This window comes from Tiliqua scincoides, chromosome 4 (assembly GCF_035046505.1).
Source record: "Tiliqua scincoides isolate rTilSci1 chromosome 4, rTilSci1.hap2, whole genome shotgun sequence".
NCBI classification, from domain to species: domain Eukaryota; kingdom Metazoa; phylum Chordata; class Lepidosauria; order Squamata; family Scincidae; genus Tiliqua; species Tiliqua scincoides.
The window spans coordinates 196,690,514-196,711,751 of NC_089824.1; the positions used below are offsets into that span (position 1 = coordinate 196,690,514).

A 21,238-nucleotide genomic window follows, 5' to 3' on the forward strand; every position below is an offset into this window, starting at 1 on the left:
GGTGGTACACAAACATTCTTAACAGCAGTTTACAAGTTGGACTGAATTGGTTTCTAGAAATAATGAACTGAAGCAGACTAGCAGCCTATGGTTTTCTTTAGGACTGTGGGCAGGTCATTTCCTTTAAAAAAAAATTTTTTTTTTTTAAAAACCAACTTTATTTGAAATAGTATATATTTAAATGATCATATGAACTTGCTTTACTTTTGAAATGTTACATGGGACTAAAATAATAACAATAATAATAAATAGCCATAAGGAAGTTCAAAACAGGTGCTAATAGCATTTGGACACTTGCCCTTGGTGTTTGGCACAGATTGCAAAGAGTGTGCCAATTACTTGGCCAGGGATTACAGGTCCTGTGATTTCCATTGCCTAAAGCAGGACAAACTGGTTCCAAAACACCTGCTTATTGGGACTGCATGCCATTGTATGACAGATCCTGGCACTAATGGGAAGGGCTGTGTTCCAGCCAGGCTCATGCCAATGCTCAGCAGTGCAGTGAACAACCTTGAAAGAAGTACAGAGGTGTTTTATTTTTAGCTGAAGAGGAAAGCAAGGGGGGCTGTCTTGAGGGGTGGGGTCTCTCTAAATCGGTACCCAGCTTCAGACCCTCCATGTTCATAGCATGGCACACTCTGACCAGCTCATTTGTTCCATGTACTGCTTGCTGGTCCAGTGTGTTGCTCAGTAGACTGGTTGGCAACCTTCTGTCTCGAAAGACTATGGTATAAGCCTACAGCACCCAGTATTCCCAGGTGGTCTCCCATCCAAGTACTAACCAGGCCTGACCCTGCTTAGCTTCCGAGATCAGATGAGATTGGGCATCTGCAGGGTAACAGTTGCTGCAGTACCTGTTTTGCACATGCCAGCTCCTGGGTTCCGTCCCTGGCATCTCCTGCCCCCAAACCTGGAGACTAACTGCCAATTTATCTGTTTCTTGCATTGACAGCCCAACTAAACTGGAGCAGGTGGTAAGTTGGCCCCTGTGCCACCAGGTAGTTCTCTCTGCCTTGAGCTCCCAAATTAAAGCCACTGCCTTCTTTTCTCACCAGTCGTGTCTTGTAAAGCAGCTGGATGGAGGCACTGGAGGGGTTCCATTCCCAGAATCCTAGAATAAAATTTATTTTCCCCCTTTCTTCCACCATGGAACACACGGCTGGAATACAGGGCCCTTCGAGGCCATCTCCTTCTCCCATTCAAGCACTAACCAAGTCCAGAGTAGCTTAGCTTCAAGAATGTTTTCTTCATCATGTCCCTTCAGACGAGGCCCTGGTCCAAATTATGGTGATGTGCTTGATTTGCAATAATGGTACCAAAGCCCCCGCCCACCGCTGAAATTCATGTTTGCCTGCTCTGGCAACTTTCAGAAACGGAATCCAAAAACGCCTTTCCACTGCAGGATTAAGTGGCGGAGGCCAAGGGGCAGAGGGAACCTGGTTCTGCAACTTTATAGCAGAAGCTACCTGTTCATAGTGTTGTTTGGCTAGTTTGTTTATTAAACGGGAATTAATGAGCAGATCAACATATATGTGGTATTAAAGCCAGGCAGCCCCTATGAAACTAGGAGAGAGGCAGGCAGGTCTGACAGCTGTTTCTTTTTGCTGTAAATGTATCTATCTTCTCCATTGTGAAGATAAGACACAGCTGGGCTCAACTTGCCTTGCAGCTGAGTGATGTGCTGTGAGTTTCTCTAATCTTCTCTCTTAGATTCTTCTGATTTTGAATTCTGCAGCCACTCTTGTGCTGCACACATGCAGAATCCACACAGCATGGCTTATGTAAACACCCCCACCCTGATCCACATGGTTGATCTCCATATTTAAGTCATAGCTCTCTTTCTTCTTTCACACTTGTTGGCATCCTTCAGTCTCGGAAGATTATGGTATCGCGCTCTGAATGGTGGTTCTGGAACAGAGTATCCTCTCCAATACCCGAAGCCTGGGTAAAGTAGATATGGAGGATAGGCTGTTACCCATGCAGCAAATCCCCTCTCTCCACGTCGCTAAAATGGTCCAATGGAAAGGCAGAGGCCAATACATTTGGTTCCAGCGCCATCGCAGGAGTTGCCAGAATGTGACTGTGTTCAGCCATGAACTGCCTCAGGGACTCCGGCTCTGGATTTTGCCTCGAGGTTGACTCCTGAAGCCTTTTCCATAACTGGATGTAGCCACAAGGCAGTGGAGGTTTGGGATCAGAGTTTTCCTTCTCTCAGATGAGCTGCCTTCCCAGGTTAAGGAGTCCCATCTACCTGGTGGCTGTTTAGTTGCCTCTTACGCCAAGTACAGCCAAACTGAGGGCCTATTCTTATCCCCAGCCCCCAGGGGATCTTTCACAGCTTGCACTGAAAAGCCAAGTTCTGCATGAGCTTAGGTGCTGTTATCAGAATAAAGTACAAAAATGGCATTACCCTTCAGAATTCAGAAGCATTTCTCCCACAGAGAAACCCTTGTATCCATATAGCTGAACTGACTGAGGATCTTGCTGGTAATCCTGAAACAAAGCCCTGTACTCAGTATCCCAGACGGCCCCTCAATGGTGCATTGGGTGGTGTCACTGCAACCAGCATGGGGAATTCTAGGATTGGGCTATAAAATGGCTTCAACAATCATTCCCTATTCTTTAAAAGGCCTGTTACAGAACTGGCAGCAACTTGGCCAAGTGCAGTTCCCAGGTTCCTTTGGAGGAAAACATATCAGTTGAAGAGATTAAAAAAAAAAAAAAGCCTCTGTACAGTTCAAGTTTGTCATGTGGATAAGCATAATGTCTGTTGCTCCTGTCTCTTCTTGGGGACAGTTGGTCACTTTCCTTTTTTCAAATGTACTTTGACTTTCTTAACTTCAGAACCTGCATCCTTTTCATCTTGTTTGACAGCCTTATCTTGCTGGTAGTGGTGTGGTTCAAAACCTTAGTGGATTTCCCCATGTATGTATGCACGAAAGCAAATAACTGATTTGCATGTTAAAATGTGAACTTTAACCATCTTTTTGATGTTGGAGTCACCTGGTCTGAAAAGGAGTTTTGTGTAGCGATTGTACTGCTGTAAAGGGTCTCTGAGCAGTCTGGCAAGGGGATTTTAAAAAAAGATTATTTTCTGTTACTTATTGGTCAGCTGCGCTTTTCATTAGCTAGACAATGATACTTTCCCCCCTCAATTGTGTTTTGATTTGGATAAAAACAGCATTGTTAGTACTGGGGAATAAGAGAGCAATGTTCATAGGTTTGGAGAATATTGGCAGCTTGATATCTGTACTTGCTTTTTCCGCCACCCTTCCACCACTCTCTCTGCCTATCAGATTTATTTATTCTTTAAACTAGGGACCAACTAATCTGGTCTCGCGCCCAAAAGAAATATTTACTATAAGGCTTTATTTCCTGATCATAACCAGGATCTGGGCCTAATCTGCCCTGATGCCAGTAGCAGTAATATAACTAGAGTTGTATTGCTTTATTAGAGGCAATAAGGACATTACAGGTAGTTCCGGGTACAAACTGGATAGTAGCCAGAAGTGGCTCAGTTTATTTTTTTTTTTAAATGCCATTACATGCTGGCAAATTTATATTAATGTTTGAATATAGGAAGCTGTCATATAGTGAGTCAGATCATTGATTGGTTCCACTGGCTCAGTATTGTATACACTGGTTGCCTGCAGAGTTCCAGAGAGAGCCCTTTTCCAGGTACCTGCAGTTGGACCTTTCATCAGCTGGCATGCCAAATAGGTGCTGTACCACTGAGTAATATCCCCACCCCCAGCTCCATAAAAAGTTCCATGCTTTCGTGTTGGCGTCGGGTACTTGGATGTGTTTTCAAGGTGGGGGAATGAAAAGCCACAGCTTGGATTTCTTGGAGGGCAGCAAGCCAAGCAGGTGGAATCTTGCAGGCAGTTGCTGGCTCTGTGGCTGCAACCTAATTCAGTATAAAGTCCAGTTAGCCACTGAGTACCACTGGGGAAGAGTGGGAATTGATGACACATGACTCTGACTACCTATGGATGATTGAAGGATGAGAGCAACAAGGCTTTTTACCTTGTTCTTTTACCTTTTACCAGGTTCTGATTTGACTTGTCAAAGCGAAGCAAGCTGTAGGGTCAGTCTGATCGATGAGAGTGTGCCGGTTCATCACCCTTAAGGGATATAACCCTTAAAGGGATATAAGGATCTTATTTTTGACTTGTATCGGCTTATACCAAACTCTGCCCACCGGTGGGAAGTATGCCTCAATGCCCTCCTCCCTCCCACACACACTTTATGTGACTTGGTACTCGTCAGAGTGCAAAAGTTGAAACTTCTGTAACTGGTTGCATGTGAACAAAAAGTTCACCAGGCAGGGTAGAAAGGCAGAGCCAAGGAGACAATATCAGAATGAAAGTCACAGTGTTCAGGAAATGAAGACTGCTTGTCACCCAAATGTTGGCAGAAACTGCACATTGAAATCTTAATTTTTCTGAGAGATGGTTATGTCTGGCTTCTTCCTTTCATAGCAGCTTGTGGTTTTAGATGGGACTTTGCAAAATCTGTAGTTTGATTGCTAGAAAATGGTCTCCCCACCCCAACTCTCTCTCTCTCTCTCTCTCGTTCCCTGGACTCCTGAGGTAGATATCCTGCTCCTTGCTACTGGTTTTGCTTCACAGCTTGCAGGATGTTCTATTGGCACCTCTCAAGAAACGGAAGTGCTGAGCTCACGGAAACAGAGATAGGCTCATAGAGGGGAGCAGTGCTCTCCTATAAAGGGGGAGGGAAGAGTGTGCAATTACAGTGCAATGCTTTGTGAACTACAGTGGCCTCTGCTGCTTCACAGGTAAGTGAGCATTTTTGTCTATGCTATAATTAGCCCTGACCAGTTTTTGCAAAAAATGAAACCGGCAAGTGTGAATTTTTTTTGGAACCTGGAAAGGAAACTAGGTCATTTTGAGAACGGGCAGCCTGAGCAGCAGAGTCGAGATCTTCATGGAGTTTCTGAACCGTGTCAAGTGCTAATTAATGAGTTGCATCAAAGGCGGAGAGGAGCTGGCCGGCCGGCTGCCCTTCTCTTGGGGTTTGCACTCACATTCCCTCCTCTTCCCAGTTGCTGCTCTTAGTGGTAACTGCTGTTTTTGCCTCTAGAAAACCAAAAGCTTTGCCTTGATCAGCTATTGTGCTCTTTAACCACATATGAATTGAGAGGCTGCTGGCTGGTGAGCTGTTATTGTCTTGGATGTGTTATATGCACCAAAGCACAATGTCTAGTGTTTGAAAATGTCTATGTGAGTGTGCGAGGAGACAGCAGAGTGCTTCACATGTGCCCTTGCCTCCCACCCCGTCCAACTTTCCTGTTGACAGGTAAGCTAAGTGACTGCACAGAACAGCATTTGTGCCTGCTAGCTGAGGCTGCCCCCCCACTCCAATAGGTAAGGATTAAGCTGTTTGATCGACTAAAGCCCAAGTTGGGCTTTATCTTCAGTAGGCACTGAGTCCATGACAACTGCTGTTGTAATCTTCTCTTGGACTGCATGGCTTGTGTATACACTACCTTTTTGAGCAACTGAGGAGCAGAACCACAGTGGGGGAAAGTCCAAAACCCATCAGATCCTTTCCTCACACCACACTTTCTCCATTTAATAGGCCCCCTGTAAAACAGTGGGACATGCTACACATTCTGCATAATATCTAATTCAGCCCTCAGAAGTCCTTTTTCTCTTCGTTACAGTTGCCAGAATACAATTAAAGGGGGGGGAACCATCTACCACAGTGTTTCTCAACCAGTGGTGTGAGTACCACCAGTGGTACTTGAAGGACCCCTGGACACCTACTGCCCTGCAGGAGACCAGGAATGTGACATAACAAACATCAGTAGGAGGCTTGGCTTGGTGGGCAGAGCTCCAAAGCATAGTTTTCCATGCTCAAAAAGGTCCTGCTGTCCACCCTGAGCCTCTTACTGGTATTTGTTGCATTGCATCTGGCCTCCCAACCTAGAAGTAACTGGTGATGTCATCACCAGTTACTTCTGGTGGTACTTCGAATAGGTGGACCATGTGAAGTGGTATACTGGAAGATAAACATTGATGATTGAGAAACACTGATCTAGCATTCAGGTGGCGAGAGGACCTTAAAACCCTCCATCCCATTGCTCATCATTCTGTTCCTTTTTGTGTCCCCTCCCTGGCTGCAATTTGTGTAGCATCGAAGTTGGCTTTATAATGGCCATTAGTGCTTTTGGGGTATTTCCTCTCACAGTAGCTTTTGACATTGACTAGAGAGCCATTTGCCTTGTTCTTGGTACTTGAAAGTGTTTTTAGACTAAAATATATCCAGCTATTAGGCTAGGGTAGGAGCAACAGCAGGGTAAGCTTCAGGTCCATGCATCTTCCTCCCACATCTATTACAGAATGTCTTTCTGAGCCCAAACCTGTAAAAATTCTGGAATTCGTCCCCTCATGCTGATCAACAGCTGCTTAATGATTCCTCCTACTGGAACATGTTCATGTGACTCTTTGATGAGTCATTAGTTGTATTAATCATTGCAGCGGAAGGGTGGAGTCTACTCTGTCAATAACATAGTACTCTGTCAAGAAAGTGAAATAACTACTTATTGCCTTTAGTATGAACCTAAAGGGTTCATGGGCATTCATGAGAATTTACAAAGGGATCACTGATGTATGGGGGTTATCAATCAAGACTTGTACAAAATTCACAAATGGCTTTTGCTAATGTGTCTGATCTTGGAAGCTAAGCAGGATCAGGACTGGTTAATACTTGGATGGGAGACTGCCTGGGAATACCAGTGGCTGTAGGCTTATACCATAGTCTTTCGAGACTGAAGGTTGCCAACCTATGTGCAGGGCTCATTCATGAGGCTGACTCAGGGAGTTGCTTCAGGTAACATGTTGGCAGGGGTCTCCGGGCCTGAGGAGAGATATTTTCATTAAAATTCTATTTTCCTAGAAGTGTGGCTATTTTTTTAAATGGGATGATTGGGCGGATGGATGTTTATTTTCCTGAGATCCTGCACAGATATTATATGGAAGATTTCAGTCTGGGAATACCCCCCCCCCCACACCCACACACACCCAACAGAGAAACATAGCATCTGGATTTTCCCATACTCTCCACTAGAAAATGAGAGGGGTGTGTGTTATATATAATTTAAATGGAGAAACGGTCTGTTTTTTATGTCTTTGTCTCACTAACCCAGTGGTTCCCATACATTTTTGACTGGCAGCTCCCGTGACCTACTGGACCATTGGACTTGACCCTCTATTAGGGCTACAATCCTATATATTGTATCAGCTGTTAGGTTTTTTGCAAGGATTCTGCAGCTCCCCTGGCTGACTTCCACAGCTTACAGTTTGGGAACCACTGCACTAACCCTTGTTGCAGATTGAAATATGCCTTCCATCTAGCAGAGGCTAATTTAATTAAGGGGCAGGCTAGATGGGCACACAAATGTGTGCTGTACCAGCCTGCTTCCAACCAGAAGTGCTGTTCATTTTTCAAAGACAGCTATTTGGGGAATTGACTCTGTTGGAGATCAGGATCAGCGGCGGACCTGTCATTAAATGAACAGGGCAAATGCCTCAGGCATGAAGCCTCACGTGTGCCTTTCGTACCACTTGGAAGCCTCCCTGCGGCTCCTGGCACGGTTGGAAACTGTGCTTCTGGTTTGATAGAAGCACAGTTTAAAGTGACAGGGAAGCTTCAAGAGACTTCCCCGAGCATCCTGGAGTCATGCAAGGCTCTGTGCATGCCAGGTAAATGGGATGTGTGTGGAATCCCGTGGAGGGGGGGCACCATCCCTGACCATTGCTGCTGGGCTGGACAGGTCCCCTACTGATCAGGATACTCAAGGAGGTTCACTCTTCTCCTTTTGCCACCCCCCCCCCCAGCAGCAGTGTTTATTGATTTCCTCAACCCACTACCTGGGGATCAAATCACAGCTTTGAGAGGGACAATTTTTCAGCCTTGAAACGGCATGTGCAGGAAGGGAGAACCTTCCCTTCTGTCTAAACCAAAGTGCCCTCTACCAGTGCAGCTGCTTTTAATAAATAAGATGCACTTCAGGTTGGATGCACTCCTGTGTATAACAGGTGTTTTCATGTATGACTAAGAGTGCAATCCTAGCTCACCCTTGGGCCAGCACAAGTCCCTTGTGTCAGCCCAGGAGGGTCACGAATGTGCCGTAAAGCAGGTTTGCACCTCCTCTAGAGTCAGCTGGGCCAATGCAGGGCCGCACATTGGCCCACGGAGGTTGAATCCAGCCTCCGTGCCAACTCCGACAGGGAGCCTTGCATTGGCCGAGCTTGGCCAACATAAGAGTCTGAGGTGGGCAGGGAGGAGGCGGGAGGGAGGCATTTTGGGGAGGGTGTCCAGAGGGCACTCCTAGGGCAAGCAGGGAACAGGAGGCAGGGCTGGGACCCAGCAGATATGCTGGATCCTAGCCCCCATTCCTGGACCTGCAAACCACTCTGCTCTCCTTGAACTCTGCTCTCCAGAGGTGGCGCAAGTCTGAGGAGACCCATTGGAGCTGCAGTGGCTTACCTGGGGGTAAGGGGAACAGTTTCCACCTACCGCCGGCTGAGCCACTTTGGGCCCCTGTCTTGCACTGAATACAGCGCAGGCCTCCTGGCCTGCATGTTCCAGTGCAAGATAGGATTGCACTGTAAGTTGACTCCATCTGCCCATAAAAGCTGCCACACTCATCTGAAGAATTTTAAACGGCAGACTTTAGAGTTTCACTATCCTCCCCAACTTTACCGCTGTTTATCTCTTTGTTTTGCTTAACATTCTTATGAAGAGTACTGGAGGACTCAAAACCTTGCTTGCTTTGTGATATTTCAGTTGGACCTGTTATCTTGTGTATGTGCTTGTGTGCATATAGTTTACAATTACATCCAAATCAGAAAGCAGTGGTTAGTGCCTACTTTTTAAACCAGAATCAGAGTCAATGGTTTGAAGCCCATAAAAATTGCAGGTAGCCATGTTGGTCCATAAGAAAAAAAAATCCCAAACCACAATCTTGCAAAACCCTTTTTAGGATAAACCACAATGACACAAAAGCTTAGATTAGGAAACAAGGGAGATCAGCTTGCTGAAATGACCCTCTCCCCCCCCCCCCGCCCCCCAAGCCTTGCATTTTATAAAAGTCTTCAGAAGGAGTCAGGAGGATTTCTGCTGACTAGTTGATCAACTTCATAAGGTGCTAGACATAATCTCAGGATGTACTCCTGGGATTTGGGGATGAAGATGACTCATGGTTTGACACAAGAATCTGTTTGATTTTGAAAGAATGTGTTGACCATAATTTGCAAATTCAGATGCCACCACAATTTATGGCCAGTGGCAAGCAGGAAATTGAATGGGAAGCTGCAGATAAAAGGGAAGGGCTGTAATTCATTTGAAGAGCATCTGCTCTGATGCAGAAGGTCCCGGGTTGAATCCCCAGTATCTCCAGGTAGAAACCTGTCTCAAAACTTGTAGAACCATTGCAAATTGGGTTTATAACATCGAGCAGGATGGGTCAATGGTCTGACTTGGTATAAGGCAGCTTTCTATGTTTCTATACAAAAGTCTTAAGGTGGAGTCAGGAGAATTTTTGCAGACTTTTCCTGATTCAGCCTCATTAAGTGCAAGAGAATCTCAGAATGCACCCTGGGCTTCTCGGGTGAAGGCAACTCATGTGAGCAAATGCATGAGGTGAGCATCTGAATGGAGTTGGGGTCTCTTTTTGGTACATGCAGGAGGCCTGATAGGTGCAGGTTTATCAGTGGCCAGTTCTCTTGAAATTCATTCATGCTGCAGACCCTTGCAGTATTCCTAAGGAGAAATTGTTTATTGAAACAATATTTAACCCCACAATGGGGTCATAAGGCACCTTACAGTAAATAACAGAAAATGCATTACAACAATAATTAAAAACAGCAATCAAACAGCAGCATAAATACAGAATTGCAAAGATAAAAAACAGCAGTCAAAGGCAAATAAGATATCCCATATACAAGGCAACAACAATAACCCACTATAATGAAAAAGGCCAAATGAAAAGTTTTCAAACATTACCAGAAATCATCCTGGTCAGCCCAGGCAGGGAGACTTTTGTTCAGCAACGCAGGCAGTTTAGTGCAGATCTTGTCTACAACTAGAAAACCAGGACTGGCTAGACCCATGGAGCTGCGTGAAGAGGGTTGCTTCAGGCCCCAGACCGTGGATCAGCACCACTCCCCCTGGATGTCCTGCAGAGGAACGAAGACAAAATGGCACACTCTTTTCTGCTTACTTCCTCTTCTATTAGGATAGGGAGAGATTGAAAGAAGGAAGGAACTGGGATGTGTGGTTTAATAGGCAAGGTGATAAAGGACTCCAGTCTGGTGCTCCATAGCCTTGCAATGCCTGGAGAGACCCCAAAGTTGTTCTGGCATTTCACGGAGAACCACGTTAAAGGGACAGTGCTGGTAGCTTTGGTATTTACACTTAATAGCTTCTGACTGCTCGCATAGAGTTTGAAAATTTGTATCAAATGTAGCATCCACGCTGGCTGCAAGAGAGTGTGAAGCGGTTATTATTCCCTGTGGGAAGAGAAAGTGATGCAAATTTGCGGAGGCAACTGAAGTTGCAAAAAAGTACTAGGCAACTTTTCAGGCCCAATTATGTCATGTGACATGGTGTGAAATGGCTCAATTGGATTTAATTGCTTGGGAAGGGTGGTGAAAGATAAATTGTGAACTTTTTAACTGACTCATGTTTCCATGGTGTGTGATAAGCAAGGCACATCTCCAGAAGAGCATGTATGCAAAACACATGCAGTTCCTGATCACATCAGTACTGTGGGAGAGCAAAGAATGTTTGTCTCTACTTGTCTTACATAAATCTTCCTAGCACTGGGGGGAAAAAAACTGGTTTGGAGTGGGATTTCCTCTAGTAGAACTCTAAACACCCTTGCCTGTGGGTGCCTTTACCTGGTGTTGAGTAGGTGGGGTGAATGCTTTGAGAGCAGCTTTGAGAGTGCTTTAGATTTTCGTTTCTGCTTTTGCTTCTAACCCTGTCTGTCCCTTTTCTCTTTATAGTCTAAGTGTTTTGTTTCCCTTCTTGTGTGGAGTGAGTCAGAAATGATCTCTCTTTTTAAAAATCAGTTAATTGTTCTGCTAGATCAGGGGTCTTCAAACCCCGGCCTGGGTGCCAGATGCAGCAGATGCATCAAGCCTCTATCTGGCCCACAGCAAGTCTCTGGTCCCTGCAAACCTCTGGCCCACTCAACTTAATGTGACCAGAGCTATGCTCCAGTTGCATCTGTAGGGTGTTCCAAGGGCCGGGGAGGCCATGCACCTCCCCTCAGACCTTCTAAAGATCTAAAAACATCACTTCTTGGTTTTCCTGATAAACCAGAAGTGATGTTTTTGGGTCGTCTGAAGACATTAGGCTTTCTAACGTATTTATTTAAATTTTATATTTATAATTTATTTATTTTTCTGGCCCTCGACACTGTGCCAGATATTTGATGTGGCCCTCTGGCTTAAAAGTTTAGAGACTTCTGTGTAGATCTCAAATGGATAAAGTGTTTTGCAAAGATTTGTTTCAAGAGCTTAGGATCTGCTATTGTTGAGGAGATGTCAGAGCTCACAAAGTAGACCAAGCTACTTTATAAATGGAAGCGTTTGCTTTTGCAAAATGTAGTTGCTTCTGGGGATGATGATGATGATGATGATGATAATAATAATAATAATAATAATAATAATAATAATACAGGTATTTATATACTGCCTTTCTTGGTTGTCAGATTTCTCCTCAGACTTTATTCAAGGCGGTTTACAAAGGCAGGCTGTTCTAAATCCCCGTAGGGATTTTTACAATTGAAGAAAGGTTCTCTCTTTCAAGAACCACAACATTTCAGATGGATCTTTCTGATCTGGTATCACATTCTGGCCTCCAGTTTCCTCCCACGCAAGCTGACAAGCAGCTCCTTCATCTCTCACATGGAGGGCAACCAAGACACTTCTTTGCTCACACCAAAGAGCAGGTGGAATAACTCAGCTCGGCTGGTCAGCTGCTTCAAGGTCTCACCATTCACGGTGCGGGTGGCCTCGAACTGGCGACCTGCGGATGTTATCTTCAGGCAAATGGAGGCTCTGCCCTCTAGACCAGACCTCCTGCCCCTGATCTAGCAGAACAATTAACTGATTTTTAAAAAGAGAGAGCATTTCTGACTCACTCCACACAAGAAGGGAAACAAAACACTTAGACTATAAATATTATATACATATATACTGGCCCTATACTGCTCTGGGCCAGGGTATCTTAGAGATCGCCTACTCCCGTACAATCCGGCTTGTCCTCTTGGGTCATCAGAGAAGGCCTTTTTTACAAGTGCTGCCGCCTAGGGAGGTACATGGGGCAGCAGCAAGAAATAGGGCCTTCTCAGTAGCGGCACCAACACTATGGAATTCCCTTCCCCTTGACTTAAGAACGGCTCCCTCTCTTGTAACTTTCCGGCAAGGCCTGAAGACCCTTCTGTTTAGACAAGCCTTCTGAGTTCCTGGCCTTTTTAACATCTTTTTAATATCTCTTAACATTTTTTATCATCTGCTCACAGGCCCGATCCTTTTCTAATTTGCTGCCCTATGCTCTTACCTGATTAGTTTTTATCTGACTACTGTTTTTATGATATGTTATGTTTTTATCTGCTTTTAAATTATGTTTTTAACTTGTTTTAACCTTGTTTTGTAAGGCGCCTTGAGTCCCTTCGGGGAGAAAGGCAGGGTAAAAATAAAGTATAAAATAATAATAATATTAGGAATGTGCAATGATGTCTTTCCATTTAGTTATTTATCTGTTCTTTAAAAATTCCATCTTCTTGTTGTTTCATCTGTTTTTGTTATTTCCATCTGTTTGTCTTTCCCTTTTGCTTTCAGTGGGAAAACCAGCTGCACTTCTGTTGTCAGTAACTTCTACTTTTTCCACTCAATTGGCATGACATTTTCAGGCATGTGAGGGACTTGCTAATTCCCAGTCATTTCAGTGGTGCATCCTCATCTGTTGAAATTGATGGAAGGTAAAGGTCCTGCATGCCTGAAAGTCCGTAGAGTGGCAACATGCAACTGATGAATTCCGTGCCAAATGAAATGAATGAATATATGACATGCAGAACCCATCAAAAGCATTCTAGCATTCATTCTGCTAATCTAACATTCAATCAAAGAGTATCTATTCGTTTCCTTTTTTCTAGAAGTCTGGGCTGCTTCTGAGCCTTTGATAGCGACTTGAATTGCAGAAATCGGCAGCTGCAGCTTTTCATAGCATGGAGATGAGCTTTGTCACCTGCTGATGTCTGCAGATCAAGCTGCTGTTATAGGCACAAGAGCAAGGGATAGTGAAAAAGTTGCCAATTCTCATTAGGCAGATTTGCATGAGCGTGTGTCTGGCTCTCACCTATTATACAGGTGAGCCATCCAGCCCATGAAGCCAACATGAGAGCTTTTCCAGTGTGGTATGACTGTATATAGGTGGAAGTGATCTCAAAGGACATTTTCCATATGTTTTGCACCTTCCATGCAAACCAGGTGCTAGTCTGTTAGGAAAAACCTATACAATAAGGCCCAGACCAAATGTGCAGTATGTCTGGGGGAAATAATGTCCATGAATCACATTTGTGAGTGACTTGTAACCAAACATTCACTCCAATCCATGGCTTTTTCCATGGGGAAAAAAAGCTGTGCTAAATCCCTCCTCCAGCACAGTTCATTATCCTTCATCTCCTGTGAGGACTCAAAACCCATGGGTCTCTGACAATCACATGAATTTCCAATCATATGTATGTTCAAAACCCATGTGGTCAACTCTGAAGACATGAATTAAGAAAGTAAAAGGTTTATTATGGCAGGAAAAATTCATGGATATAGAAACCCATGTGGATTTTGTATTCAGACTTGCGCTATATCCATGGGCAATACTGATTTCCACATGGATTTTTGCATAGTTGGTTTGGGTCTAAGCTCTGGTCCATGTGGTGCATCTTTCACTTGTAACCCACACTTGCATCGGATCACACTGTGTGGTTCCCACACAGCTGCATGTGAAAGAAGCCCTAAGAGGCCCCCTAATTGACCCTTAAGGCTTTTATGTTGCTGTTATGCAGAAAAAAAAAATACAGTGCCTACTATGGAGAGATCTATATTTGCAAGGAGTTGATTTGAAATTGCCACGTGCAACTAGGCCACCATGAAACTGTTACTGCACATGACAGTTCCAGTTTCACACAAACTGTTTGCGACGTGTAAGAGGGACAGTGACCTAATTTAATGCCAACATCTACAGCACACTTTTTCATATATACATATACATTTCTTTTTTTCCTGCCTACAGTTTGCTGCATGAATAAATGGGTGGATTTCAGTGAGCTCAGGGGGTGTGGATCCAGGATAACTAAATGCAAAAGAGACAATAGTATACAGTGCTGTTCATCATCAAACACTAAATTGTGTCTGAATTTTAATGTATTCAGCTAAGATGCAAAGGGCTGGACAGATGCATGAATATATTTGTGTCTGAATGTACAGCTGCAGGATGTGTTGCTCTGTTGTGTATCTGTGTGGTTTGGTTTTGCTTTGACTCAAGACTCAGTCATTTTCTGACTCTTTTTCCAGAATTTCACCATGTGCTCTTTGGACTTTAGGAGGCGCAACGCACAGTTGAGCCACAGGATGTTCTCTTAGGACCAGACAGCTGATACCGAGTGCCCAAACTGGGCTGCTGATCCAGCAGGAAGGTGGCTGACTCATTGGACTCTTAGTCTGCAGAGGCAATGGACACCCACATGGACCTGCTGACTGAGTTCCAGCTGCTGGATAAGGTCCCCACGCTGGAGCGACTCCGGGCAGCTCAGAAACGCCGGGCTCAGCAGCTGAAGAAGTGGGCACAGTATGAGAAGGAGATACAGCACAAGAAGAGGAAGCATGAGAAGAAGAGAACTGTGGTCAACCGTAAGAAGGTGTCTTTTGAGGCCAGTGTTGCACTGCTGGAGGCTTCGTTAAGAAATGATATTGAGGAAGGTAAGATATGGCAAAAACTTTAGTAGGGTGTGCAGTTCCCTTAAGTTTGTCCATAAGCAGTATGTAAGTACTGAATTTGCACAAGGTTGTTGCTGGTTGTGGTATCAAAGTAGAAATGTTTGCCCATGGAGCCCTCTGTGTTTACAGTTGTGAGCAATTGGGTCAGATGCAAGAAGGAAAATTGGCTGATATGCGGAGAGGCCCAGATGGGCCATGACACATCTTCCATCTCATGCCACACGCCTTTTCCCTTCAGAAACTTCTGCTGAGGGCAACCCATCATGTCCGTAGATTGGAGGTGGTCACACGCCAACGCTCTAGCCAACCACTCTCCTCTCCTCCAGGCTTCCTCTTCCAGTTTGCCTCCCTCTTCTTTTTCCAATCCAGGAGCAGGTGGGGCAGAGGCTAGACAAACAGCGCAGCTTTTATCGCCCTGTCTCTGGTACCAGGATATCTTGCACCAGGTCTGCCCCCACTCCTTGCTGTACAGTAGCTGGTCCCAAACCTGAGCCCTTAGTACTGTATAGCATTGGGAGGGCGGGGGAGGTTTCAGGATGATGGGGAAGCAGTGGGTAGGACGATACCTTCACACTTGGCAACCCTTAAATAGTTGGGGTGATAAATTAGGAGCTTTGGGTTCAAACAAATTGCAAAAAAGCATACAAATGGAGGGCCCTTTATACCAGAAGTTCTCTCTTACTGGTATACTGCATAATTGAAATACATTTCTGACCTGTATTGGAATGTAATTGGTTTGGTTTAGGCTAGAACAGAAATTATGGCTGGATCCATTAGAAGCATTTGTTTAGTGTGGTTTGAAAGGAAATACCATGTAGGTCTGAACAACAAAAGATTATACAACAAATTGTTTGGAACCTGAGAGCAAAATGAAGGTAGGATTAGCCCAGATATTTCCCCACCGGCATCAAGCATCAGGCCTAAGTTGTTCAATCAAGACAATAGGACACTGTGGTGTAATCAGATACCAAGATTTAAAGGTTGGATTATTGGAGGAAAGATTATATCCTCTAAATGATGTAGAAAATAGAATGAGGAAGGGGGAATGTAGAAAATAGAATGAGGAAGGGGGAAAAAAATCTTTTATGAGGGTTTACACATTTTGATGCTTTTTTATATCCAGTGCTGGCAAGCTGTTTTAAAGGAAATAAATTCAGTCGATCAGGTTGTGACATCTAAAGGCCTTTTGAATGTAAAATAAGTTGATTTTGATCTTGAAAAAGAAACCTAATTAGAGAAAAAAGGAAAAGACGGAATTGTTATATAAATGTATAGTAGAAAATATTAGTATAGTAATACCTCCTATGTCTCCTTTAGCGCCGATTTGTTACAGCACTGTTCATCTCATGTTGATTGATAGTCATCGTAGCCAATGGGAGCAGGGTAGATTTCCCAGTTATTTACTTGTGGATAATTTTTTTGTTTACCAAAATGAGAAGTGCAGAAATCAGTGTTATGTGTTTTTATTTCATTATCACACCTCTAGTAATTGCATATAGTCTTAAGGATTATTTAGAGTTATGTGAATATATAATACTTGGAAGACTTTATATGTAACTGGTGAGATTGAGATAAAATTCAAGAAATTGGCATGATTTTGGCAACTATAGAAACTATGATAGAGATCATTTTGCTGTGATTTCAGACCAGGGGCTCCTTAGTTGTTTTCCCAAGGAAAGAAAGCCCAATTGGTACCAGCAGGAGCTTCCCTCTTAGGATAAATAGCAGCTATGGGGGGGGGGGTGATGTATGTGATCCAGATCAGGATGATAATGGCGGTAAACAGTAAAAACTTCCTCCTTCCCCACTGCTGATATTTAGGATCAAGCTCAGCTCTTATTATCCACTAGGGCTGGGTTCCTAGAAACCTTAGCAGATAGTGAATTCGCAGATAACAAACCATTGAGCCTATGGGATCAATGGGGTTAGGAACAAGGGGTACTCAGGGTGGGGGGAAAGGAGTACCTTCCTTGCCATCAGAAGAATCAAGCAGAGGCCCCCATGAAGCCAGCAAAGTGCAACAGGATGTGTCAAAATATCTTTGAATGCTGCAGAGACCTTGAAGAGGTTGCAGGGACCTTCTAGTCTAGTACAGGTCCTGGTGGCAGAATCTTCTACCAGCTATTTAAAGGGCTCTGTGGTGGTCACAGGCACCATTCTGAAGGTCCCTGTAGCCTCTGGAAGGTTTCTGCAAGCAGATAACAAGAACAGAGGCACAGTTAATGAGAGAAGGTAGCAATTCTGCCCCTCGAAGGTAAGTGAATTTGCATATAGCTAATTTGCATAAAATGAGAACTGACTGTATATGTGTAACATGTAGTCTGGCCCCTGGAGTAGACAAGGATGTGTGAAAATGTTCTGTGCCTTGAAATGGTTCAGGCAAGTGACAAACAAGATTTGTTTTATCTTGGCATTTAAAAAAAATTATGCTGTTTGGTATTTATGATGTTGCTTTGATCTAAGCCCTATTTATCAAAGAGAGACTCAATAAAGAAAATCTATTAGAGCTGTCACATATCCTCTTGCAAATGCTGGTCTTGTTTGTTTGGTTTCTGCGCTGGGTTTAAAGCCCATTGTACTCTGCTCTGTAGGGAAACAAAACCAGAATAATCCCTACTTAGAAATCTGTCAGTCTAAACCGAAGATTGATAGGTGAGCATGTGACAAAGGCAGCAAGCTCAGGGAAACAGTGACAGGATTGGGATTATGCAGGAGAAGCAGCATGTCCTTTGTATAATCTTTAGGCAGGGCACTGTAGGGGGCCTGAAGCAGGTCAGAAAGATTTGTACCAATGTTATGCCTTTACAGCAGTCACCGTGGTGGTGGTGGGGAGTCTTTGTATCCAAGGTGGGATGCCTTCTGTTTCTCTGTTAGACTTGCTTGGTGCCGACACCCTGGTAAACTGTTATTTCCATCCAGGTAACTTCCTCAAGTGGCTTCAGAGAGTTGCCACAGATCAAAAACCTAGGTGGTCCAACTCTAGGATTTTGTGGACAAATGAGAGACCTTTGTGATGCATGTGACAACAAGCAGGTAGTCCAGCGCGCTAATAGGAGATCATGCGATAAAGCATTCCCTCATGGCCGAGCCACTTCAGTCTTCAAGTTGGGGGTGACATGAGGGAATGACTCCATGAGGGGAACAAGCCCTTTCCCGTCCTGGTGTAACTAGGGGCAGATCCTGCTCTGAAGTCAGAGTTTGACCTGTAAGGGCCTGCCCTCCTGATGGATATTCCAGGCCTCTCCCTGAATCCTCAGAAAATATACCTCTGTCTTACTTGTGGAGATATATTGTAAGGAAAAGTGTGCCGACACCATTCTATCCCAAATTCAGTAAAAAGTGACTTTGTTCCTACTTTTAGATGTCCTGGACAATGACTGGAAAGACACTGATATAACTGACAGGTGCTACCTGTAGGAGGGGAGGCAGGTGGGACACATTGCAAAGCAATAAGCAGAAATATATTTTGTATAGTGCAAGTAGGTTTGAAGAGTCCTTTTCAGTGTTGTATTTTTTATTACATTTAGATCCAATCCTTCTTTCCAAGGGGTTCAGGGCAACATATATTATTTTCCACCCTCCCTATTTTATTCTCACAACAACCCTGTAAGGTAGACTAGGCAGGGAGAGAGTGACTGGACCAAGGTCACCCGCTCATGACTATTTGTACATGCTGTAAGGATCATGTACACTGATGCAGGCTCTGTTTAAGCAAAATCATCGGACTTAGAAAGTACTTCCTCTGTTCAGTAGTTGCTTGTGGTGAATCGTAAGTCTGCTGGAGTTTCCCTTTATGATTACCTTTTCATTTAAATCATAAAAGAATAGTTGTAAAAAGAATGAGCATTGTGAATTTGGGTATGCAGAGCGTGCATTTTCTGATGGCTGGTCATATCTTTTTTGGCACCCGATTTAGTCTTAAAAACCAACTTTCTCAATCAGAAAAGCACTTTTAAGATGGCCATTAATTGCATTCTATAAATTACTTTTTCTTACCATACTCTTTTTTTAATGCCCCTTGGTTCCATTGTTCAAATCTTTACATGCTGCCTTACATTTTCCACATGCTTGTTTTTTTTTAATTAGGGTCATTTTTAAACTGGTATTCCTGTGTCTGCAAAAATCTGTTATGGGATATTCTTTCCCTACAACTACAGTTTCTTTATAGCTGAGAAAATCTTTTCATCTAACTTTAGCTCCTGATTATACCCTAAGTATGCCACCCCTGACAGACAAGAGGGAGCTCTCCCAGGTCCTGCTACCTGGAATCTGTCACCTGCTTCCATTCCCTACAAGATCTGCCTCTCAAGGTCTGCCCTGCAGTCTGAGCATCCCTAAATTAGATAGTACAGCGGGCCCTCCTTATCCGTGGTCTTGTTATCTGCAGATGCCGAGCCCAGGGCTCAGAGGGCCTCTTAGAAACAACCAGAAACAACTTCGAGTTTGCGCCTGGGACTTCCAGTCACGCTGAGAGGTGTTCTGAGACCAGGGAAGGCCCACAACCCACTTCATGGCCACAACTTCTGGTCATATTGTGGACGTGTTCTGAGGCTGGGGAAGGCCCATGGAGTGGGCTGCAGGCCGTCCCCAGTCTCAAAACCTTCTATTATATTCTATAGAATAGCCTTCTATTCTATAAATTAAAACACCTCCCCGATGTGACCAGAAGTTGTGGGCATGAACCAGAAGTGGCTTCTGGTTGTGCAGAAGGCCTTATGAAGAAACTGAGAAGCTGGTGCAACCTCTGAAGGGCCTAGCATGGCCCACAGGTGAACACCCTGACCCTGGCTCCACATTAATTTCATTATTTGTGGATTTTGATATCAGTGGTGGAACTAAAGGCCCACTGTACTCATTGGATGGAGCTGTAGCTCTGTGGAAGAGCATGTGCTTAATGTGCTGAAGGTCCTAGGTTCGGTTTCTGGATTTCCAGGTATGACTAGGAAAAGGTCCCTGCCTAAACCTTAGAGAGCCCCTGGACCAGTAATAATAGACAGTACTAACCTGGATGGATTGATTTGTTGATGGAACGTAAGGTAGGTTCCTATAGCCAACTTCATTTCAATGGCGCATGATGGGGGAGAAAATAATGCCTCTGACTTGGTACAGAGGGCATTTCCCTCACCTTTAAGTAACTATCAGCCCAGTCCTATTGGGCGAATCTGCTGGCGGAATGAGAATTCTGCCAGTGGAGACTGCTTTACGGAGATATAAAAGCCTTTCCCACAGCCCATGAAGCCGCATGCTGCCAAGCAAGGTGGGGAGGCCAGAGCAGCCTTGCGTATGGTCATGGCCCCATGAAGGCCTGCCAACCCAGGGAATGGGTTCAGGAGCAGGTAGGCATAGGGTCTGGGAAAAGGATAAGTTTGTTGACAGCAGTGTCTGCCGAATCCAACCCCTCTTTCCCAGACCCAATCCGCCGACTTGGGTCCATATGGACTTGTGCCAATGATTTTACTCATGCAGGTCCAAGTAGACCTGTCTGGGCCTTGGAGGCTTACTCCTGGTTAAGGGGCCAAATGTGTCCTTATGCAGAAGAGACTTCTTGGACTGCTTCCCCCTTGCAGGGTGCAGCACAAACCTTTTTGGCATATCTTTATCAGCAAGGGAGATGGTAGGATTGAGCTGTATCAGGGTTCATTTTATGTGGTTAGTTTAAGCAAAGATATGACTGACTTGCCCTTCTGTAACACTGCGTTCAACATTCAACTGAATTGCACATAGTTTTTTTCTCCCCTGCATGGGGTCCAAGCAGGTAGTATGTTTTAAAGTTGCCATCTGCTTTGTGAGCTCTGTGTTGCCAGATTGTAATGGGGAGACCCGAGGACGCAGCATCCGTCTTAGCTGTGAATGTCATTGACTTTGGCAGCTAAAGGCAGACTATGAGGGCTGTCGAGCGATTTAAAGATCATTTACTTCATTAATCATCTGTATTCCAGTTGATTAAATTAATCTGTGAAATTTTAAGTAAAGACTCATATGACCCAAACTTCAAGATGGTGTCTTTTAGAGGTTACTTAAGGAAGGACATAATTTCTTTTAAGGTGTAGTAATGGATAACAGTATAATAAACAGATACTGCCGCTGCTTCTTGCTGGAAGGTAAGGTCACTGTCAATATTGTCTTAATCAGTTTGGGAACTGATGCAGAATATTCTCTACAATTGCAGCCAAAGTAGCTTTTGAAAATGAACCTGACTAAGCCCG

At 44.3% G+C, this 21,238-nt stretch overlaps 1 protein-coding gene and 1 pseudogene across 1 annotated transcript in view; one reads left to right on the plus strand and one right to left on the minus strand.

The window, feature by feature from the left end:
* Positions 1-733: 733 nt before the first annotated feature.
* Positions 734-853, minus strand: LOC136650594 (5S ribosomal RNA; annotated as a pseudogene).
* A 3,876-nt stretch (positions 854-4,729) lies between these two features.
* PPP1R16B (protein phosphatase 1 regulatory subunit 16B) overlaps positions 4,730-21,238 on the plus strand; it is an 83,758-nt gene continuing 67,249 nt past the window's right edge. The window contains exons 1-2 of the mRNA XM_066624004.1: positions 4,730-4,798; positions 14,610-15,014. Of these exons, the coding sequence (XP_066480101.1) occupies positions 14,768-15,014 (247 nt within the window). The 5' untranslated portion in view covers positions 4,730-4,798; positions 14,610-14,767. The remainder of the gene's footprint in view (positions 4,799-14,609; positions 15,015-21,238) is intronic.